Here is a 24981-nt window from a genome sequence, read left to right as displayed (position 1 = left end):
ATTGACCTATTATGTCAGTTGACTGGATCAACCATGCAAACAGATTCTACATAAAGTAGGCAGCAACAAATATACGTGTGTGTACACCACAAATCTAAAATTATCGTGTATACCTGATTACTTTGACCACTGATGGACTTATCATGGCTGTTTACCAAAAAGTAAATTATGAATTAACCATTAAATTTAAACATTAAAATATATTTTGAATTATTAGCCAAGAGAACCAGACCCGTTCTGCTGAAGATAAGATAAGGTCAGACGAGCAGCAACTGGATAAATCCAAAATAGAAAGAAAAGTTGACAGACTGTTGGCAGAAAGGAAAGATAAAATCAAAGCAGAAAGGAAGGACAGATGAGTATGCAGTTGGACAAATCCAATGCAGAAAGAAAAGCTCAGCCAGTGGCTCATTTGACTGCTAAGAATAGAAGCCCATTAGCGATAATCCTCATTTGAGAAAATATCTATATAATTGTAACAGCTTGATGAATGGAAAATACTCTTATCCGTCTCTAGAGAGAAAGGTCTCAAGAAATGGAAAAAAGAAGATAATGAAGGAACAAAAATATCTTGTTCATCTAGCGATAATCCTCATTTGAGAAAATATCTATATAATTGTAACAGCTTGATGAATGGAAAATACTCTTATCGTGTTTGATTCGTGGATGTAGGCACGTGTTGCCGAACAAGGTTAAATATGTCTTATCTTTTCTTCTTCTCTCCCTTATTCTTCTTTCGGGAAAAAAAGTGTTTAGAGTGCATAAACTTATTTAAGTTTATATGAGAACATTTTTCACATCCAAATTGTTGATGAAAAGCAAGATCTGTATGAAATGAGCGACGTTAAACTCCTCTGCATGGTCTCATACCCCTGAAAATTCACGATTAGTTGAGACTGAACTCATTGATAAAGTTTGACTATCTGCAATAGAGTTATCCTATACATACCATACAGAGAGAGAGAGAGAGAGAGAGAGAATTTGGTGGTTAAGTATGACTGGCATGTTTGATCGTTGGAAAGCGTTCTCTTTATAAAAAAATAGTTCGAAACCTTTCCAAATGATGTTTAAAAGGGAAGAAAAAAAAAGTCCTATTATTAACAGGAAGTACCATTTATGCTAGCTAATGATGCCCTTTGTCATCACCCTTAATGTCATTTTTTTCATTTTTTTATATGCTTTGTAAAGAAAATAAAGATTTCTCTCCCAAAGCCGCACTGTTTGCTACAGTGCGTGTTCGGGGTTTCGAATGAGCACCACATATATAAGCACGTGAGTTTCGTATTCCTGTGTGTGTCGGCATTACTTAGCATCAGAGTCCGGTACGGTTGCAAAGACTTAAGTACCCTTTTCTACTATTCTCGCCATGAAATGACAGTTCGAAAAAGGATTAAAATGTCCTCCATTCAAAAAAAGGGAAACAACGGTTTGAGAAAAGGACAAAAATGTCTTGAATCCAAAAAGTCGAGGATGATGTTAACTCTTCAAATTCCAAACGTTTCGTTTTTGCCCTAAGCAGTAGACTTTTGCACCATCTGCTGTAACAGGAACTCCTTTTGACGATACACCCTTTACCATTGTTTGTTGTCGTCGAAGCAACATTTTCTGTCGTCTCAAGTCCAGGTTTGCGCCTTGGTTTTTAGCTTGTGTTACAACACATTGCCGCCTTCTCGTTCTTGCCTTGTGTTACAAAACATTTCCGGATTCGCGATCGACTGGTTTGATCATTATGGGCATCATAGGGGCATTTGTCGGCCATCTTTTTTTACAGTCTTCTTTTCTTTTTTTGTTGTCATTAGGCAGTATGGAAGAAAGCAATGATGCACAAACATTCCAACAAGTGCCATTAAGGCATCGTGAGTGCCTTTCCATGTCATCATGCAATTGTTGAAGAACGTATGTCATTATGAGTGCCATTAAGGCATTTTGTTATTGCAGGTGGATGTATTTTTGACGATTGAAAAATTAATAATATTTGTAGGGTTGTGGAACCTGTTGACAAGAATGCTTGTTTAAAAAAGCGAGGAAGGGCCTCTACTCCATTCAGTATCGTTCATTCACTTAGTATATGCAATATAACACAATTCGCAGTTGTAGTAACATAATACCAATTTATGAGATATTCTATTGTTTGTTAATATCGATTTGTAAGCTATAATGATGAATTTTTGTATCGATTTATAATATATTATGCGATATGTATATGGATTTGTAAGATATTATGTATTTTATAGTTTCAATTTGTAAGCCATTATGCTGAATTGTTGTATTAATTTATAATATATTATGTGATATGCATATCGATTTGTAAGATATTATATATTTTCTAGTATCAATTTGTAAGATATTTAAAGTATGATTTAAAAATGTGTGCGTGCAGAAATACATTGTTGCGCGCCTGCGGTGGAGATTTGTGTATTCAAATCACTGCTAATTTTAGCGATTTCTATTAAAATCGCTTTATAACTTTGTACATATAATTAAATTGCTCTCACGTGAATCGTTATCGTCAACACATATACGTGAAATCATTTCTTTTATTGGCAAGGTAAATAACAACTCGATGCATAGTATAAGCAAATACTATGAATCATTCAATCGTTTCTTTGACTTGCTTAACTAATCTGTATCCGTTGTTATATGCCTCTTGAGTAAATTATAGTAAACGTATACGCTGGCTAACACAAATTGATATCTTGCTTATGACAGTGGTGAGCTTATCATCTGGTTGCAGTGAAGATGATGTATCTCAATCAGTGGAAAGTTATGCGGAAGTGAACATCAGTACTAATAACACACCTGAAGAAGTGAACATGTGCACTAATAATGCACATGATAAGAAGGGTGCAAGCATTGGATTCACTCATGACTTAAATCTTTCAGCAGAAGAAATGCAATTTGATAATGAGGTAGATGATCATGACAGTACACTTGATAAAGGTACATGCACTAGGAATATACGTGATAGTACACTTGACTCTGTTCCCGTAGAAGGAATTCAGTTTAATAATAAGGAAGCTGCACATAAATTTTACAATAATTATGCCTTAAAACTTGGCTTCAGTATTAGAAGGTATTATTGGTCAAAAAATGCACAAGATGTCGTGGTGAGAAAGACATATGTTTGTTCTAAGGAAGGTTGGAAGAAGTCAAGTGAAAATCCAACAAGAAGCAAGCCAGATTCAAGATGTGGTTGTCCAGCGAGAATGGTGTTAAGAAGACTTCCGAATGAGAAATATGTAGTTCATACTTTAATCAGTGATCATAATCATGAATTAGTAGCTTCACATATGAGTCCTATGTTAAGGTCACATCATAAAGTAATTGATGCATATGCTGCAATTGCTGAAATAGTTGATAGCGCCAGCATTGCACCAAGGAAGGCATACAATTTGTGCATGCACATAGATGGTGGTTGCGAGAATGTTTCATTCACACCTGTGGATCTAAGAAACCACTTAAGAAGGAAAATGACAGATAACATGAAGAAAGGAGAAATATGTTTTTTGGTTGATTACTTACAGAAGAAATCAAGCAATGACCCTGGTTTCTTTAGTGCAATGCAACTGAATGAAGATGAATATCAGTGTTGTGAGAGGCGTATGCCTCAGTACCTGAAGCGTACGCCTCAGAGGCGAAGCACACGCTCAAGGTACTGAGGCGTTGCAGAGATGCGCCTAAGGTAAATATAAAAAAAGAAATCTGATTATGAGCATTAAACAATGGTTGTTCTGAACTTCTGATGCAGTCGAATACGCATTAAATTCAATCCATTAACATCCCTAAAAAAATGCCGCATATTTTTATGATATTTTAGATATACCACGAATACTTGAGAGTCTCACGTTGTGAGAGGCATACGCCTTAGAGGCGAAGCGCATGCTCAACGCCTCGCTTCGCCTCAACGTATTTAACAACCTTGATGGATATGCTGCGAATATGTTTTGGGCAGATTTAATGTCAATAGTAGATTATGAATGCTTCAATGATATGCTTGCTTTTTATACGACAATGAAAATTAATATTGAACAGTGGCCATTTGCGCAGTTTGTCGGAGTGACACTACAAGAAAAATGTTAATTAGCAATAGAAATTTGTGACAAAAATAATCCATTGCAAATTTGTGATGGATTAGCTAGAGAAAATGAGCCGTCCCTAAAATTGGAATTAGGGACAGACTTAGCGACAAAACAATTCTGTCTCAAAATTCATCGCTAATTCACGATGGATTAGTGACAAATTTTTTTGTCTCAAACTTTGTCTTAGCTTTGCGACAGAATTTTTCTGTCTCGACTTAGTCGCTAATTGGCAATGGATTTGAGACGAAATTATTCTGTCACTAAGTCCGTCGCTAATTTCTCCCGTAAAACCCTAATACGAGTCTCTTGCTTTCTCTTTATGTTTCATCCACCAACCGTCGTGTGCATTCGCTGATAATTGTGGCTTGTTGCCCATCGTCCGTCACTCGTCGCCCGTCGTCCGTCGCCTGTTGCTCATCGTCGTGTGCCATCGTCGCCCACTGACCTTCTCTTCTTCTGCCCCCTACCGTTGTGCTGCTTGCCATCTCTACCCCGGCTCTCCAATGACCCACCGACGATGCCCTCCGAAGACCTTATCCCTTGCATCCGGCCCACCCTCTCTGCATCGCCGGCAACCCCACCTCCCTCTCTGCCCTCATCTCACTTTGCCCTCTCTCCTCTCCCGTTCGACCTTCAGCCTCTGGCAACCCCACCTCCCTCTCTGCCCTCATCCCTCTTCGCACCCTCTCCTCTCCCGTCTGACCTCAAGTCCCCCACCTGCGACCCTCCCTCACCGACCTCCTCTTCTTCCTCCCACTCTCATCTTCCTCCCTCTCCAACAGTTGCCTCATCGTGCACTTAATAGGCCACAGAGGGCCAAACCCGCCTTCTTCCTCTCTCTCTCTCTCTCACTCTCTCTCTCTCTCTCTCTCTTTCTCTCTCTCTCTCTTCGACTGCACCTCCCCTCTCACCGTCGCCCTCGTCCCTCTTCACCCTCTATCCTCTCCCGTCTGACCTCCAGCCTCCGGCCGACAGCCGTCGGAGTCCCCCCCCCACCTGCGAACCTCCCTTGCCAACCTCCTCTTCTTCCTCCCCCTCTCGTCTTCTTCCTTCTTTGGCAGCCTCGATCACTCTCTTCTCCCTTAACCCACGTCGGTGACCTTGTCGTCGGTCGTTCTTCTGTTCTGGTAGCCTTGCTCTGTAGTTGATCTGTTGCTGAATACCCTTCGTCAGTGAGTTTGTAGGTATACCGCCTCTCTCTCTCTGCCAAACGGTGGCGGAGCGTCGCCCCTGCCATATATAATTGTGTATTGTAGGTACGTAGCTGAGCTAATTGCGCGATACTTAGTGCTAAGCATCGCATGCAGCTAGAAATGCAATGCAAAAAGAAATAAGAAAAAAAAATGCAAAGGCAAAACCAATGCAAATCGGGTAAATACCCGTGGTGAGTAAGTGATGCAAGCATATCACGTGTTTTTTACTTTCTTAGATGCAACACTTTTCTGTTCACACACTCACTTAGTTGTGGATCTCTAGAATTGCTTTGCTGGAGTTTGGAGATCATGCTGAGCATGATTTGAATGTATATAAATAGAAGTGCTATTATTTTTGTATTTCAAAGTCCATACTAGTCATGTCATTAGTAAGTGAGATATTGGAGTGTGTTTGCTGCAAGTACACGTTTGACATTATTGTGATATAAATGATTGAATGTATTGCAATATTTGACATGACTGTGTCTATGCTTGTATGAAGTTATTTCTTAATTAAATATGCCCTTTATGTGAAATTGTATTATGAAAATATGCTTAAATTGAATGTATCGTATTTATGAACGTGATTTCATCTTTCTAAATTTGATATTTTTTTCATCGACGCATTATTATGATTCTCTTTTAACTGGTGAAGATAATATCTATAACATTATAGGATAAAATGACTGCAAACCATGAATAGATGTACCATAGAATAGTTGATAATGAGGTGTTGCTTGAATATATGGATGGTGTTAACAGTTTTATTGAATTTGCAATGGCAAGTATGAATATAGTGGATCCCATCGGTCATATCTGGTGCCCCTGCACATTGTGTAAGAACAATAAATTTGTAGAACCTCATGGTGTTAGACATCACCTATACAGAAAGGGTTTTGTGAGTGGTTATCAAAATTGGATGCTTCATGGTGAAGAATTTTGGAACAATTTTGATATATGAGTGGGTGTGATGCACGATAATCCATATGTGAATTTGATATTTGATGTCGCAGGACCAGAACTGGGTTCTGCTATGGGTGCTAGTGTTGTACCAACTGGGGTAGAGGAAGAAGCACCAAACAATGTAGCTAGTAAATTTTATGACTTAGAGATGCTAACAAGCCACTGTGGAATGGTTGTGAGAGTCACACTATCTTGTGTGCAGTTCTTCAACTACTGAATTTAAAGTCAGAGTATAATTTGAGTCAATCATGTTTTGACCGTCTGTGCTCTATTTTGAAGAGTATGTTGCCCAAAGATGAGAAATTGCCACAAAATTTCTATCGTGCGAAGGTTATGGTCAACGCTCTAGGTACGGGGCATCAAAAGATAGATGTTTGTTCAAATCATTGCATGTTGTATTTCAAAGATCAAGAAAATAGCAGACCATGTCTGTCATGTGGGCATCCTCGGTTCAAGCCAAAGACAATAGACAATGGTAGCACAAGGTCAAAAGAAGTGTCATACAAGTCACTCCGCTACTTTCCTCTCACCTCTAGATTACAATAACTGTATATGTCTTCGAGGACAGCTAAACACATGAGATGACATACAAATAAAGTTTGACATGATGAAGACAAAATCATGCATCATGTTGACGTAAAAGCTTGAAAGCACTTTGATCGTACTCATCAGACATTCGCAATGAAAGTGAGAAATGTTAGGCTAGGTTATGTACATATAGATTTAATTCATTTGGGGATAGATCAACCCCATACTCGTGTTGGCCAGTATTTGTCACCCTATACAACCTTCCTCCAAGCTTGTGTATGAAGCATCAAATTTTTTTCTTGTCTCTATTGATCCCTGATCTGATCTCTCCAGGCCAAAATCTTGATGTATATTTAAGGTCATTGATTGATGAGCTGAAAATTGTGTAGTTAGACGATGTTCTTACATATGATGCCCACAAAAAACAAAACTTCAATATGAAAACTATTGTTCTATAGACAATTAGTGATTTCTCTGCATATGGTATGTTATATGGTTGAAACACACATGGGAGCTTGTCATGTTTGTACTACATGAAGGATACAAAATCTTTTAGATTGATGCATAGAAAGAAGTCGTGCTGGTTTGATTATCATCGTCGATTTCTACCCAGCGACCATCCATTCCGACAACAAAAGAATGTATTTCGAGCATGCACAACTGAAATAGAAGATCCACCTACACGGTTGTCTGGCATAGAGATTTTAAGACGATTGCGATACTTTCCATATGGATTGACAGATGCCCGTAGTCCGACACCTTTCCTTGGATTTGGGAAGAATCACAATTAGACAAAGAAATCTATATTTTGGGAACTACCATATTGGTCAACCTTATTGATACGACATAATTTGGATGTGATGTATGTGGAGAAAAATGTATTTGATAATGTATTCAATACGGTAATGAATGTCAAAGGAAAAACGAAGGATAATCCGAAGGCCCGTATGGATTTAAAAGTAATATGTAAAAGACCAGAAATGGAACTCCAAGAGATGTGTGTCACCACGTACTTGGGGAGGGATGGGTTTGGCATAGTGGGTTGGGGCCTAGCCTAAGAGTTTTACACTACTAGGCCGATGATAATAGGTATGGCAGTATGAGCCAGCGTGATCAGGTCTTCGAGAAACAACATGAAGAAAAGCAGGAAGGGATGTAGCATTAATATGCAAGAGTATATTTGTATTTTAATATGAAAAATACAAAAAGCAAAGGAAAAGTGAGGACACAATAAGAAAATAACAGGAAGCAAAAGCGACTTTTAGTTTTACCAATGGGGGGCTCTGATTGTCTGACAAGAGCAGTTAGTGCAAGTCACCTTGTGTTGGGATGTTGCAAGTTCGAATCCCATGGATATGGTTGTATACCAGTAGGGGTCTTCCTAACCCTAACTTCCTCTATCTAACAAAAATAGGAAGCAAAAGAAAAATGCTTAGAAAGCGAGAAAAAACTAATTTGGGCAGCAAGTGGCAAGCGCGTTGAAGCACACTGATCTCAATTCCATAAAAAAAGACAATTTCTTGGACCAATATGCACCTGACATGAGCAGTTAGTGCAGGTCACCTTTTGTTGGGATGTTGCAAGTTTGAATCCCAATGGTGTATGATTGTATAACTGGTAGGAGTCTGCCTTACCCCAACTTTCTCTATCCAAAAATTATGCACATTGTTGGCATCAAGTGTTGAAATGACAAATATATACTCAAATGTTGGTCAATGTTCCTTTTGGGGTCAGCAATTTTTCATAGTGGTAAATTGACACAATAAAATTCAATGTCAAGTTTCCATCATTTACTACTTTAAAGGCCGTAGAAGCCAAGTGTCAAGACTTATTATTAAAGTAATATTTATATATTTATATTTTTTCAATGTTTATATGTTTTCTTTTATATTTTAAAATTAAAATATGCCAATATTTTAAATTGAAATTCAATAAAACTTTCAACACCATTCATATATTCATGCGATAACTCATTGTCAACTATCCTACGATACATCCATTCACGGTTTACAGTCATTTTGTCGTATGATGTTACGAATAGTATCCTAACCAGTTAAAAGAAAATCATCAGAATGTTATGATGAAAAAACTATCAAATTTATCATGCAATATATGATGTCATACAATCACAGGAATTATGATGCATGAATTGATAACTTAATATTTTCATGTGCAAACTATTCATAACATGATACATTTATTTAAAGCATGCTTTTATTATACAATTTCACATGTAAGTCATAATCAAATTGAAAGTAACTACATGCAAGCATGGATACAATCATATCAAACATTGAAATACATCGAAAACATTCATATCAAAAAAATATCAAACATGTACCTGCAGCAAACACACTCCAATATCCCGCTAACTACTACTATGCCTAGTATAGAATCCGTACACAAAAAATAAGAACACTTCTATTCTCATACATTAAAATCATGCTCAACATGATCTCCAAACTCCAACAAAGCAGTTCTAGATGTCAACAACTAAGTGAGTGTGTGAACAGTAAGGTGTTGCATCCAATAAATTAAATAACATGTGATGCACTTGTATCACTTATTCACCATGGGTATTTACCCGATTTGCATTATTTTTGTCACTTACTTAACACGGGTGGCGGGTATAAGCGGGATCCGTTGAGAAATCTGCAAGAGACACTGTGTTAAAATGAATACACCCTCTGCAGAAAAGAAAACATTTAGAATAAATATCGAAGTCGGACGGGATTCCGGCGAGGCAGAATGCCTCTCAGGCGTCGACCACCTCTCCATTCGGCCAACAAATTTTCGAGTTCGGCTGGCCAGTCAATAGGCCAGTGATGTACGACAGCGACATGAAGTCTCCGAAGGTAGTGATCATCCCCTGGAGCGGCAGGCACGAAGTGATGTTGTGGTTCAGAAACCCGGCGATCGCCGAGAGCCCTCTGACCCGTCGCCCCCCGTACCAAAAAAAAAATGAGGCAAGAGGGGCGCCCCCCTGCCAGAAAAAAAATGAGGCAGGGGGTCATCCCATTGCTAGAAAAGCAAGGGGGTGACCCCCTATCGAAAAAAAGCGGCAGGGGGTCGCTCCCCCCCCCCCCTGCCGAAAAAAAGAGGCAGAGAGGCAAACCCTTGCCGGAAAAGCAGGGGGGCGACCCCTTATTGGAAAAAAAATGAGGCAGGGGTCGCCCCGTTGCCCCAAAAAAAAAGAGGCAGAGGGGCGACCCCCTGCCCCCCAAAAAAAGAGGCAGGGGGGGCAACCCTCTGCAGAAAAAGCAGGGTGGCGACCCCCTACCCGAATAAAAAAAATGAGGCAAGGGGGGTGACCCCTTGCAGAAAAAAAAAGAGGCAGGGGGTCGCCCACCCCTCCTGTCGAAAAAAAAGAGGCAGGTGGGGCGACCCCCTGTCGAAAAAAAATGAAACAAGGGGTCGCCCCCCCCCCCCCATCCTGCCAAAAAAAAAATTAAAAAATGAGGCAGAGGGGGTGACCCCCTGCCGAAAAAAAAAATGAGGCAGGGGGGCAACCCCCTGTCGAAAAAAAAAATGAGGCAGGTGGGGGCGACCCCCTGCCGAAAAAAAAATGACCCACTTACCTAGGAGACGTCGGGCGGCGGGCGGGGGGGGGGGGGGACGAGCGGCAAAATGGGAAACGATGGGTCAGGGAAGGGATGGGCGGCAGAACGGGGGGCGATGGGCCGGGGGAGGGACGAGCGATGGACCGGAGAGCGACGGGCGGCAGACCGGGGAGTGCATCGGGCGGGAGAGGGCAGCGGCCGGGGGAGTGCGTCGGGCGGGATAGACGAAACAGGAAAGAGAAAGAAGGGCTCTGATTAGGGATTTACGAGAAACTTAGCGACTGATTTGGCGACGGCCTACTTTTGTCGCAACTCCGTCGTAAATTTACATGACTAGTTAGCGACAAAATATTTCTGTTGCTAACGTCGTCGCTATGTAGCGACAAAAAAACCTCCATTGCCAAATCCGTCGCTAAATGTCGCGGGTATTGTGACAAAAACCTGACGTCGCTAAGTCGTCGCTAATTAGCAACGGATTTGGTGACGAAAGTTTTTTCGGTGCTATTTTTGTAAATATTACGGATTTTAGCGATTGGTTTGTTTCTCTCGTTAATCCGCCGCAAAGTTGCGACGGAAAAAATTTGTCGCAAACTTCCTTCGCTAATGATCATTTTTCTTGTAGTGTCCTGTTACAACAGATGTTGCATCATCAAAGGGTGATCCGCTGGCAGCATAAAAGTTTACTGCTTAGGGCAAAAACGAAATGTTTGCACTTTTTGAAGAGTTAAGATCAGAACTCCCTTTTCTGGATAGAGGATATTTTTGTCCTTTTCTCAAATCATCGTTTCATGGCGAGAATGGCGAGAAAAGGGTACTTAAGTCTTTGCAACCGCACCGAACTCCGATGCTAAGTGATGCAGACACACATGGGGATACGAGCCCCACATGCTCATATACGTTGCGCTCATTCGGACCTTGAACACATATTGTAGAAAATCGTGCGTCTTCGGGGGGAGAACACACAACACCCTCTCATCAGTTGGAGATTAAAGCAGGCTGAGCAGCTGTATGAGGAATTGTAGAGTGCATTTGAACTGAAGTTGGCTTGGAAGACCTGAACTCAGTCCTGAATCCCATAAGTTGTTCGCCGTCTACGTAATTATTTGAAGAATAGACAGATCTTGTTTAAAATTTTAGAGAACCACAAGGCCAGAGTAAGACATAAATTTGAAGATTTTCATTTTTTTAGTTCCATGGGTTGGTAATTTGCTTTTTTATTGTGTGCAGCTCGAGTATCAAGTTCTAGATTCCAACTTCATTTGGAAATCAACAGAGTGAAGTAATTGGCCCTTCCTCATGGATTGAATAAATTGAGGAAACAAAGGAGCAAAAGCTGCCCAATTGCATGCCTCACTTTTGCTTTTATGTACAGAATGAGAATTGACATCAAGTTCACAATGTCCAAACTAGAAAAGGATCTTCATGTTAAATTTGGAAAACCTATAATGCCAGCAGGCATGAATTGTTAAACCTAAACTTGAATTATTGAATTCCCATATGCTCCCATTTTCCAACAATTACAATGCAAATTGTTAATCAAATCTATCAGAGCTAGCAAATTTTCTGCAGAAGTTGAAATACTTTGCCTACATAAAGCTGGTCTACAGTGTCATGGAATTGGCACATCAAAGAGATGAATCCAACTTTCATCATCATCATCTTCAATCTGATTCCACTGAATCTGATCAGAATTCTCTCCTTGTTCTTCATTCCTTGCAAATCGACCCCGAACACGACGTCGGCTGTCCGCCAATGTCTTCCGGCAAGCATACTGGATATAAAAAGCAGCGAAAACAGATTCAGCAAATATGAAAATTGGCCTGTTCTAATGATAATTTTCTTTTCTTCATTTTTTTTTTTGAAAATCGGCATGTTTTTTCCAATTTGAGTCGCTTGTTCAGAGCTTCCTAAAATCAGAATGATACTTTCTTATTGAAACAAAGTTCTAGCCTTCCTTCATACCGTGATCTTTTTAGTGAAGTTCCTCTGGTTCCTTTTGCTCCTGTATCTTTGTATCCTTTCCTTTTTCTCCTCTGCATTATACCGAGCGACCTTCTGCAATCCATTGCAAAAAATTTCGTGTCCTAATGGACTCTCTGATTCATGGGCTGAATACGTCCTCTATATGCATAACACCCACAATTTATATCATGAGAAACAAGTTCCGATCATGAAATTCTCATTAAAGAAGATCCAAAAATTAACAGTAAGAAATGACAACAGTTTCAGACTCGAACACAAAAACCATTTTTTTTTGGGCTAGGTCAAGGGAAAGCCCTCCATCATTCACTGGCAAACCTACGATTGGTAAAACCCTTGCCCCACCAATTCGAGTGAACCAAGCTTCAATCTTGCGGCAAGGGACGCCACCCGTGAATTGCGATCTTGTGACGTCCTATCAACTTGGTGACATTCACAAGTTGCCTCTACTACATGAGTGGAGGGAGGCCTTGTGGGCACTGGAACAGAAAAATTTTGGTGCAGAGAACATGGCATCTACATTACACTACTATTTGAATGGAGTACTACTCGGTGACAGAAACATCACACAGATTGCACTAGAATATTTCAGCAGTTGGTCAAGATACTCACCTGCAAATCACCAGTACTAAAGACCCTTCTCAACGTTGAAGTAAAGGATTGGATGCCGGAAAATTCGGACCGAAACGCGGAATCCTCTGCCGGAGACCAGAGGAACGGCTGAAAAGGTACACTTTTGTGCCGCAGGAGAGGCGAACTCGGTTGCTCCAGTGACCGGCTGCTCAGGCTCCTCTGAAACATGGAGGACCGCTGCAACTCAGCGAATCCATTTTGGCATAAGCGAGGCGCATTTTCGGGCGATTCGTGGCCGGAGATGGCTTGGAAGGCAGACGGCACGATCATGCGGCCCAGCTCGCTCGGACTCTCCGGCAGAGGGAGGGTGGCTGCCGCCGGCGCGGACCAGATGCCGTTGGTGGTCGCTGGCGGCACCGGAATCGGCTCGGACAAGGGCGTCGGCGGAGCCGGCGCCAGTAGGTGCCGGAATTCGGTGAGTCCTGCGTCGGCGCCGTACAGGGCGTGTGCCATCCTCGGTCTCGGGTTGTGTCGGAGCCCCCACGGGCCTCTCCGACATTTATGCAAGAGCCTGGGTGACCTGGAGGATGACGTTATCTACCGCAGGTGGCGTCACAGCGAGGGTGTTTGACTCTCTCTCTGTTATCTGGCGGACATTGGGCCACGTCATCGGGAACATGGGAGTGGAAGAGGAGCGTTGACTATGGTCTTCCAGTCTCACACGTGGCAATAGACGTACCTGCCAGGCTGCCACCACCAGACGCCCGGGGTTGCCTTCACTCGCTGGATTCGGATCGAGAACAGAGTGGACCTAAGATCCGGAAGAAGCACGACTGTAAAGATGTGAACGGTTAGGACTTAGGACTCGGTTGTGTATGGATCATTTGGTTTTGTGCTGTCGTTTCATTCCTTCAATGGAGAACATGAGTACATGATCCAGTTCGGAACCGATCCATATAGGATCTAAAAGATTTTTATCTTTACGTTAGGCTGGATGGCAACGTGTGTAGCACATAGCTAGACAAGGAAGATGATAGCGTTGGTGGTGCATGGAGAAGTCCCAAAAGGCTAATTTACATCACGTGAAAACGACCCAAGTTCGTGAACTCCAGTGATTCTGTTGCCTGAAGGTTATGTCTTACACCACGTGAATGCATACCAAAGCATGAACTTGGCTAGGTTGCATAAGAGAGAGAGAGAGAGAGAGTAGTACTCGTGCAATTTTATACTGCAAACACCAAAATAGGGTCACGGTCAAGGGCGCAGGGAGGTTTGGGCTAGGGTGAGCATGTGCCCACCTTGACCTGAAAAACCCCAATATAGAGGTTTATGCGAGGGTGGCTAGTGCCCACCCTAGGCCTAGAGTACAAAATTTTGGGCAGGAGGTAGGTTCGGTTAGGTTAAGTAGGCTAACTCGAGTGGACTCAAGTAGATAGAGTCTCTGTTTCTGACAGTCTCGGGAAGAAAAATTAGAACTCCTAAATGGTATCACAAAAAAAAAAAAAAATTAATTTTGATATATGATTCTAGACACCTTGAATTATGTTTCAACCAAATTTGAAGGTCAGAGGACTCAGAACTAGGGAGAGACAATTTTTGTAACTGGTAGGTAAATTCAAGGTTAAACAAAGGCAGACTGAGTTTGGGACTGACAAACCTGAAGTGTATAATCGAGTTCTCCATAGAGAGAGATCAATAAATGATGAAATTTAGGGATGAATACTTATATTCCTTACGGTTTGGGCTGGATGAGTTCGCAAATTCTGACAAATTCAAAAAGGGTTGAATTGGGTAGGTATGGGTCAAGGAAAAAGCTTAGCTAACTTATTTAGTTTAGGCTAACTCAAAAGGGTTTCTTCAACAGTGGTTGGGAAGGTTGGGTGCACCAGGGATCTGGCTTGGAGAGATGATGATTGTTGGGGACTTGGTTTTAACCACGCAACTTGAGTGAACCTTGGCAGCAACCTTGGTCCACTTAGTGGGCTCAACCGACTAGAGGTCAGCACACCGAGGTAAGAGAGAGACGATCCCTTGATAGATAAAGAGAGAAGAGGAGCAGAGAGAGCCCAAGAGAGACGGAGACGTCCTTAGAGAGAGAGAGAAGGACGTAAGCACGCGAGAGAGACACGAGTTTTGAGAGAAAGATTTAATTCTAATTTTCTATCCCCTTCTCAAGCCAAATGCAAGGCCTATATATAGGCCAAGAGCATATCATTAAGCCTTACACAAAGTTACAAAATATTTCTTAAAAGCAAACCTAAATCTTGATAAACCTTAAAAGGGCCAGGATATTTCTAGTTAAGCCCATTTTATACCAGTTTATTTTTGGAGTCTTCCATCCCAGAAATAAACCAACTCTTTGATCTACCATCTTCCATTATTACGGGTTCTTTAAGCACCTTGCACGATCTTCTTTGAGCTTTAGAAATAAGTGGGGCAGTGTTGTGAGAGGCGTACGCCTCAGTACCTGAAGCGTACGCCTCAGGGGCGAGGCGCACGCTCAAGGTAATGAGGCGTTGTTGTGATGCGCTTAAAGTAAATATAAAAAAAGTACCACGGATACTTGAGAAGTAAGATCACTTGAGAGTGTGATACGAAGCCCTCCAAGAGAAGTAAGATCACTAGTGTGAGGCGTTGAGTGTGATTCCACATATTTTTACAATATTTTAGATAATACTTGAGAGTCATATGTTGTAAGCCCTCCAAGCGTACGCCTCAAAGGCGAAGCGCAGGCTCAACGCCTCGCTTTGCCTCATCTTATTTAACAGCACTGAAGTGGGGTGCCAATTGGGTGGTCTCATAATGCCTTCAAGTCCAAAATTAGGAGGTAATATCCCATGAGTATGCCCCACTAGCTCAAGTACTTGGTTAATTGGGTTTGGATTCTTATCTTCCAAAATTAGATATGTATTAGTACCCACCTCCCCATGCCAGAAGTGCCCAAAACTGTGCCTTAGTAAGAGTCACTTGAAAAATAAGTGATTTTTTTTCGGATTGAGAGAAAAATTTTATTACCAAAGAAAAACATTTGATCATTTGTTTCCTTTACAACAAAGTGACACCTATTTGAAAAAAGTAAACCAAATATGTTCTCATAATATTTTTCAATGGAGACGGAATATTGGTAAAGGATTTCCCAACTCCTTTTGTTGCCTTCAACAACAATAAGTGTCCAAGCCAGAATGGATGACTGTAAAAAAAAAAGTTCCCTTTAGAATAGCTTAGAATTAGAATGTAAAAAACATCACCACTTCAAATGTCCCAAACCTTTGAACTTATGCTAGTTCTACGTGTGCAAACTAAAGTACAACCACCAAATATCATGTTATTTTTCATGTAAATATTTTAAGAGGTCTATTAATGCTGAAAGAAAAATGTCACAATAGATTAATTAAATATATGGCTTTGAGATATTATCACATTTTTATAAAGATTGTTTTTCAAGAACTATTATCTTCATTTTCTTCAAATTTTTAATTAAAAAGTGGAAAGATTTTGTTAACAAAAAACTTTATTAACATGTGGGAAGCATATGATAACATAACATGAAGTCCAAATTAGGTAAAATATAGCGGCTAAATCACAGAAGCAAGAATCAGGTAGAGTTAGGAAACTGAGAAGTAGGGCTGGGAAAAGAGATGAGCTGCTGGTTGTTGGACTCGTGTTTGGCTCATAATGTGCTTGTTTGAACTCGTGAAATAGGCTCGGTGAGCTCGAGCATGAACAACCAATGTTTGTCTCATCTTGGCTTGGCTCATATAGACTCATTTATTAATAATAAATATATTTTACACATCTTTTATATTTTAGAATAAAGATGGTTGAAGTATTTGGCAAGCAAGCAGTTCCAATCCTATTGCGTATAAGTTTTATTTTGTAAATAAGCTAGTTTGAGCTTGACTTAGTAGGTTTAGTGTCTAAATTTTATTGTTTTTAACTTTTAAAATATATATTTTTTATAAATGAGCTTGCTCATGTACGTCTCATTTAGCTCAGACTTTTCATGAGCTCAATCTTGGCTAGGCACGACACAAAAATGAGCCAAGCTTGAACACTCTATGTTCACTTTATTCGGCTCATTTACCATAGCTGCTCACATTTTGGTTTGTAAAGAGCTTGTTCAAAGTCATAAATAGGCTTCACAAGCCAAATATGAACATAGGTGTTAAGCTCGGTTTGGTTTGTAAGGGCAGTCATTTGAGCAATTCAGGTGGTCATGTGAATGAATTTGAGTTGAGTTGGACCCAATAATTATCATGTCAGGTTTTTGGTGGTTTAAATCAGTTTAGGGGTTTGTTTTGCTTTTTTCTTCTTCAATTAGCATAATATATGATCTACGTTAGGGCTTAAGTTTTCGATATTATAAAACCCGAGATTTTCTTCAACATTTAAATTGAATAAATGATGAATTATTATGTGTATTTAAGACTTGAGTGCAAATTCTTGATTTTTCAGAAATTCTTGATTTTTTTGAAATTTTTTATTTATTTTTATTTATTTTTTTATTTCGATTAATTATGATATTTAGCCTCAACTTATGAAGAACATTGCAAGAATAATTAAAAAAGTTAAAATACGTAGATCAAATAAGAAAGCAAATGATTTGAATATTTTTAAATTATGGATATTGGATTTGGATCTAAATCTTAACATTCAGATCCAATGTGAATTTTAAGTAATAATTTAAATTGAATCTAATTTAAATTGTTAATTGGATCCAATACCAGTGGATTGAACCCTCATATGGGATGACTTATGTGCACCCCATTTGGATTCGAGAGTCATTGTTGTGTGAATTTTATTTTGTTCTAAATTGAAAATTAATTAGGATTTTATTTGAGAAATTTAATTTTTCCTAGTTAATTAAACTATTAATTAGGAGATCAAAGTTGGTGGGACGTCTTACACCTATTAGAACAATTAGAAAACCCAATTAATTGTTAGTGGTTCCTGTGGTAAAAAAGTCAAATAAGAAGAATCCTAATTAACTAAGAGTTTTAAAAAAAATAATAAACACATAATGAAAGCAAGTTTAAGAGAGTTGGTAGTTGGTTTAGGCTAGGACTCTTCCCCATCCACACATGTTTGAAGGGAGGAGTTCTTATAACCATTTTAGAACATTATCTAGGAGAGAAAGAGGGTTATATAAACCCCCTTCCACACGCCCCTCTCATTCTCCTTGCTAATTTTTTTTTCTCTTTCCTTTCTTTTCTTCTTCTTGTTTTATTTTATTCTTCCTCTCCTATTCACGCCTAGGAGGTCTGGTGTGTGAGGCTTGAGTAGTCATTAAATCTGCATATTTTATCAAGGTGGTGGTAGTGGTAAGACTATAGGATCATCCGATTTCCTTTCAGTTTAATGATCTATCGATTCTTTCATATAAGATTTACATAGTTTATGCTTTATATATATATCAAGCATGCATATTTGTATAATATAATATTTCAGACGTATATTTTTATTATTAGATCAATCATACACATTTTTTTTGGAAGATATTACTTATTTGGATTTTCAAAAATATGAACCATTGATTTTTTATAAAAATATTTTTGAAAGACACATCTAAACAAGGTTTAATTGTTGAACCATGTTAGATTTAGCCATAACATTTTTCTTTTTGTTGTTGTCTGTAGGTTAGTCATTATGTAATATGGTTAAAACAAAAAATATTGAAGTTTCAAAGATTTTATAGGCTTAGGATAGTTTTTAGCAAAAACATTTTTTGAGAAACTTGTGTTTGAGATGCCCATTATATTTTCACGCCCAATTTCAGAAATAATTTTGTATTTCTAAGAATATCAATAAAAAAAAATACTAGAATAATATACACATCCAGGGCTTAATTTTAGTATCTTATTTTTCGATTTGAGTCCGTTTTAAGGAAAAAATGACTATCCTAATGGAGCTCTAGTTTTAGGTTCTACTTACATGACTATTTTGACCTGTCTTCTTAAAAGGTATAGAAGCCTAAGCAAAATCACTCCAAATAAATTATAAAAAAATGGGTAAAATTCAATATATAATACAAGACTGTATAAAAAAGGTTTTGTCAAAAATATTTTCTGTAAATTCCAAGAAATTCTTTAATTTGAGAATTTTTTTGCAGTTTATAAAATCTGGTTTATAACTCTGTCAGAACAAAGTTCGGTAGAAAATTTTTTATACCCATGATTTTGAAAATTGGTTTGTTGGGTTGTGTTCCTAACAGTGAAGGCAGCCTCAGTAAAAATATAAAAGTTACATATGTAATCTATAATTTATTATAGATTTTATAAAACGAGTTATTACGGATCTGAAATTTTTTGATGACTTGTGCATGTGATTAAGCAGCAATGTGTATGAATTTTGTTGTTTCACTATTTTTCTTTTATGTCCTACATATTATCTGCATTAAAACATCTTACTGAACCATGAACATAGACCCAAGCATTAGGAAAGAGCTAAATTCGAATTTGTGCAGGTTGTGTTTGAAAATTACTGCAAAAGTTTATTGTTATGCAATTTAATTATTTTGGTTGATTTCAAATAATTATATTTTTATATGTATGATTGTGCTTATCATGTGTAGCTTGTTGAATAACTGAAAATCATACTTCATTGGATGAGAATTCAATGGTTTGTATTGAGAGAATCAAAATCCTTTTTTTTCAAAGATTGGTTTAGGGTTTGGGTTCTTTTCTTGGAATTCGATTTCTATAATTTATATATTGTTGGGGTTTGTTTTTTAAGTCATGTGCAGCATGAACTAAGTCAAATTATGTAGATTTACTTTATGTAAGCTTGGCTATGACTAAACATAATTAAAAACCTATGAGTCTTCCGATTTGCGCTTATGGGAGCATTGATCAAAAAATCAGCCTGTGTTTTTTGTTATGAGTTAGTTGTAATAAACTTATTGATTCAATTTGAAATCATTAATGTTTTAATTAGGTCTGATATAATTTGATGTACTAAAAATCAATACATTAATCAAGGTCATATAGAGTTGCTCTATAAGAGTTTATGAGAGCTCATATCGGGAAAGTCGGGTTTCGTAACTCTAATTATGTTTTGATATTTTTTTAAAAATTTTATAAATCTAAATTTTGAATTACATCAGATCTAATGTAAATATTTATGATTGAGATAAGGATGAGTTAAATCATAATCGGTAAGTTATAGTTTTGGTATATGGATGTCATGTTTCAGAGAAATATACTCATCTGTAAATTGTGATTGATGTTAATAATTAAATTCACTTATGACAACTTGACTCAATTTATTTTTATGATAAATTGAGCATGATTATGTTCTTAACTAAAATGAATATGAATATGAATTCGGGCATGTTTGAATGCAATGTGATTGGCAAAGTATGTTTTGTTTGTTGCAATTCTGGGCTACTCTAGCCACAGGACCTGAACAACTTAACTGTGATGTAAACTATGATTCATAAAATGATATATATTTGTCATGATAATGCATGTTGATTTTTATTCATTGAAATTATGTGATATTGCATAAATAACTCTTAAATAATATATTTACATGATTCATTCATTACAATAATGCATGTTGTGCTATATGATACAATATTTATGAAATGCATGTAGGGTGACAGAAATCCCACAGGGGTGTATGGGCATATAGGTGCTCAATAAAATGCTGAATTAAGGTCTTAGAAGGAGAACCATATGATGAATACCAATGCACTAACTTAAATAGTAATTGCATTTACCCATGGCGTAATTAATAAGATAACCCTGAACAAGATTTTGGGTTACCAAGGTGTACTTAACCGAAATAATTCTTGGTCTACCTTAGAGAGGGTAGGCGGTATGAAACTCTCTGGGACCTTCTTTTTGTGTTTTGAGGGCCAATGCCTTGATAGCTTTCGGTTCAGAGAATTTAGGAGGCCATGACTGCCAAATTTTATCTTAGGTCAATATGTCCTTGAGACTTTTGCAGAAGTGAGTGATCGATCTGATATGGTCGAAAGCAATGCCCTAGACAGTGTTTCTCGACGTAACGCCGCTCCTAAAAAATTACTCAATTAGCTACTCAAAAAATTAAAATACATAGCATAATAAACACTTGAGTAGTCTAGTATATTTTGTAGTGGGTCTATGCATACCCGATAGGTTTTTTGGTAAACAAGTAACAATTTAAAATAACTACACACTTTACTTTTTTGTAATTCTATATATGTTGATATGATTATGTGAATGCATGGATGTGATAGAATGTCTTAAATTTGAAATGTATTGCTGTTATATATGCCTGTAATGAGATATTATAGTTATAAATATCCTAGAAATATGATTTCTTGAACTTTACTGTTTAGTGATTCAGTTGCACAGTTAATATTGAATTTTGTATAATATAAATGATACATGTTTATGCAAGCTTAATGTATTGTATATTTGCATTATCTGTGTGAATTTTACTAATACTCTCCAAAGTCTCAAGTTTTCTAAATAAAATATTTTCAGGTAACATGTGATCTGCTGGAGCGGATGCAAGTTGGTGCAGGGTTGTTGTGTGACACTGATAATTTTGAGATCCTGAAGGCTATCTCTCAAACTTAAATTAAATTTTATTTGGTGTTTTAAATGTCGATATTTGAACAAATGCATAGATGATTTGATAATTTGATAGACTGCTTAATATTTCAATTAATTTCTTTTATGAATGGTTGTATGTGTGTGCTCTAGAATGTAATGTGTTTGAGAGGTTTAATAAAAAATCTTGAATGTTTGACTGATTTTAAGTTAATATTTTATGTTGTGTTTTTCAACATAAGTAAAAAAAAGGTTTTCGTTAATTGAATGTCTTTTTCTTGAACTTTGTTCTGAGGAGCTATTAAACACCAATGTATGCACAAGCTAAGTCTTTAGAGCTTAATTCAGCTAAGGCAATGCCGATGATGAATCATTTAAATTATTGATTTTTTTATGTAATGTGTTCAATTGGTTTGTTAATGGTGGTTCTGTATTGGATCTAGTACTAGGAGTTTAAGACACGGTCGCTTGCACTCAGGCGAGCTATCTAGTGCTTTGTACAGTTGAAACATGTCTGTTGGTGAAACTGTTGTACTATTACATATTAGAAAAATAATAATTTCACCTATATTTTTGGGTTAAAATTTGTCAAACTGTTATAAATATGTATAACATGAACATTTAATTAGGGTTTTAGGGTTGTGTGTGTGTTTCCAATTAACATTATGCGTGGTTGGTTTTAGTTAAAATATTAAGGGTTTTCTTGGACTTCTTTTTAAATAAATTATTAGTATATTTATTAATAACTATATTTTCCTTTTTACTGTGTGTTTGTTCTTAAGGGTGTCAACAAGTTGGATCTTGTTTGGACCTAGATGGTATGAACTTGGATGTGGCTTTAAGGTTCTGGTGCCGGGTTCAGACCTGAGTATGATGGTTACACTATAAGAAAAACCACACCAGGTTATAAGGATTATATGAACGGGTAATACTTTTTATCTATTTCATATTGAAAAAACATGGATCTTAACTGAAATTTGTGCCAGATCTGGGTTTGGAATGAAATTTCATAAACTATACCTGGCTCTTATACTAATCACATCCTTAAGATTCAACTCAAATTCTAATCAGACTTTTATCACCAAATTCTAACTCTATAAGGTTTGGCATCGATTGAGTTTAGGTCAAACTCGACTTATTGACCCCTATTTGTGCAATTGTGTCCACCCTAATTTAGATTGCTGACTCAACCCTAGTTACGGTCAAAGTCTTTGTACCAGAGTTTCCATACCATAATAACGGTTTCCCATAAAAAAACAAAAAAGAGGTTGCAGAGCATGTTCAAATAGACACATCATTGATCTCCAACAAAAGGTAGAGAGAAGAGAAAAGAAGGTGCTAAGTGCAACTATGAAATAGAAAAATGATAAACCACTGCTTACAAGATGATTGATATGCTGAACATAATGAGTCTGGGTCCAACCCACAGGGTGACTCGGTTTGACAACCATTAGTGGGTCACATTAGTGGCCACATAATGGGGTCAGTGGGTGGGAGTTACGTGAATGTGGAGAGACCACATTCACGTAACTGCCTATTTCTCCCATTATATAAGGGGGTAGGATGCTATGGAGATGATGAGAGATTCCTAGCTATAATCCTACCCAAATCCCACATCCAGTTTACGTGGTATAGGGTCATGCTCACCGTCAACCTAAGGCCTGGGCTCATTGTGGGCGTCGACCGACTGAGGAGAACGTTGAATTCCTTGCACACGCTCTATGGCGAATACATGCATGCTTTCTGTGTTTGTTTTACAGAAAATGCCAACATTTGGTTATGGGCCCACCACACTTTTGTTGTGCGTGCTGGTGCGTAGGGCCTTCTGGCGTTTTGCTGCCACTGTCGCCCTGAGGCGACTTAACTCGCAGGTTGATGGCAATAGTCACCGTGAGGCGACTGTTAACTATTCCCGGCAAATTGTCGCCATGAGATGACAAAGTTTCTGGTAGACTGTCGCCATGGGGCGACAACCTTCATCGACAACAACGCCATTCTAGTCGATGTCCGCCCGTTGCCATGGGGCAACATTGGTTGCCAGACGACGACAACTGTCGTCGTGGGGCGACAACCATTCCCGGCATTGGTTGGCTCAGGCGACCCTCTATATATATATATATAATATGCAGAGGGTCGAGGCTTTAACCTGCATCGTTGGGTAGCAGGGAAGTCTACCGGCCCAGAGAGTCGCCGGGGGAGGGGGTTTTGTCGGACTGCTGGATTGTCGGTGGAGTGCGGCGAACTCCTTACTTGTTGCATTGGTCGCCGAAAAAAGCAGGGTTGAAAAAACCCTTTTCACCAAAACCCTTCAGTCGTCGGGCTGGGGATTTCGGTCGGTGGCTTTTCGTCGGGGAGGCGAAGGGGCAGTGGCGGCCTTGCCGGCATCGCCGAATGTTCGGTGACATCACCGATTTATCGACTGTTTCGGCGGCAAATCCATAAAAAAAGTAGTAACCCTTATCTGTCGTTGGGGGTGAGTTCACCGGTGGATTGGGCTGATCGTCGTGGGGCGATATGCTAGTAGGGGCGGCCGGTGGTCACCGGCGGCTTTGTCGATACCGCTGGGGTGTTGTCCGGGGGAATTAGTGCTCCTCTGGTGCACCGGCTGCCGTCGCCATCTGAATCTGCCAGTGTCGGGGGTGTCACCGGCGGTACATCGTCGGGGGAGGGGACCGTCGTTGGCTGGTCACCGGCGTCGGTCGCCGTATGACAACGTGGGTCGTTGTGGGGCGACGAAGGGGAGAAACCCTTCGGTTTCTCAGTAAAACGAAAATAGAAACCCTTAGTTTCTGTTTTTCATTTTTAAGTTGTTAGGGCGAGACCCGGGTCCTTGTTCGGACCGGGTCAGACCCGGGACCACTGGGTCCAACCCGGGTCCACTTGGGATCGGGTCAGACCCAAGTCCTTGTTCGGACCGGGTCAGACACTGGTCCCTTGTTCGGACCGAGTCAGACCCGGCTCCCTGTTCGGTCCCGGACTACCGGGTCCACTTAAGATCGGGTTAGACCCGGGTTTTTGTTCGAACCGGGTCCACTTAGGACCGGGTCAGACCTGGGTCCCTTTTCGGATTGGGTCCAACTCAGGTCCACTTAGGGCCAGGTCAGACTCGTGTCTATTTTAGACCGGGTCAGACCCGAGTCCAGTTCGGACCAGGTTAGACCCGGACCCTATTTGGACCAGATTGGATCCATACTTCTGCAGGATCCGAGCACTATTTGGCCTGAACTGGATCACGTACTGATTCGACCCTTTTGAGAACCGGTTCAGAGCCATTTTTGATCGGTTCCTTGCAGTTTTTCACCGGTTTCGAGATGCTAAGACCATGTTTTCATTAAGATAAGAAGATACAAAGATTTTGGCATACGGTTATAGGGTTTTATGAACTTTTGTTCATATTTGGTACTAGTTCATAAGGTTCAAAACCGGTTCAGACCCTTAGATGACCGGTTCAAGGCTGTTTCTGACCAATTTAGAGTGTTTTCAGACCGGTTTTATTGGTCCTTTAATGTTTTTATTATACATGCCTAAGCACTGAAGGTGAATTATAGTATAGTACATGGAA

At 39.2% G+C, this 24981-nt stretch overlaps 1 protein-coding gene across 1 annotated transcript; it reads right to left on the bottom strand.

Moving 5' to 3' along the window:
* Positions 1–11787: 11787 nt before the first annotated feature.
* Positions 11788–13403, bottom strand: LOC149817613 (uncharacterized). The gene is made up of 3 exons (XM_089985818.1): positions 12916–13403; positions 12286–12444; positions 11788–12094 (listed from the first exon to the last, which is right to left on the bottom strand). The coding sequence occupies exons 1-3, from the start codon at positions 13387–13389 to the stop codon at positions 11933–11935; spliced, it is 795 nt and encodes a 264-aa protein (XP_089841944.1). The 5' UTR covers positions 13390–13403; the 3' UTR covers positions 11788–11932.
* Positions 13404–24981: the final 11578 nt, after the last annotated feature.

Source organism: Nuphar pumila, chromosome 13, assembly GCF_984573655.1.
Source record: "Nuphar pumila chromosome 13, dmNupPumi1.hap1.1, whole genome shotgun sequence".
Classification (NCBI taxonomy): Eukaryota; Viridiplantae; Streptophyta; class Magnoliopsida; order Nymphaeales; family Nymphaeaceae; genus Nuphar; species Nuphar pumila.
This window is presented reverse-complemented; position numbering and strand designations above follow the sequence as displayed.

Bases quoted from the DNA above. Each gene is read 5' to 3' on its own strand.
- LOC149817613 (XM_089985818.1), bottom strand. From the start codon at position 13,389: ATGGCACACGCCCTGTACGGCGCCGACGCAGGACTCACCGAATTCCGG. The intron at 12,445-12,915 runs GTGAGTATCTTG...TTATGCATATAG, and splicing joins TTAGTACTGGTGATTTGCAG to AGGACGTATTCAGCCCATGA. The intron at 12,095-12,285 runs GTATGAAGGAAG...TTTTATATCCAG, and splicing joins ACTTCACTAAAAAGATCACG to TATGCTTGCCGGAAGACATT.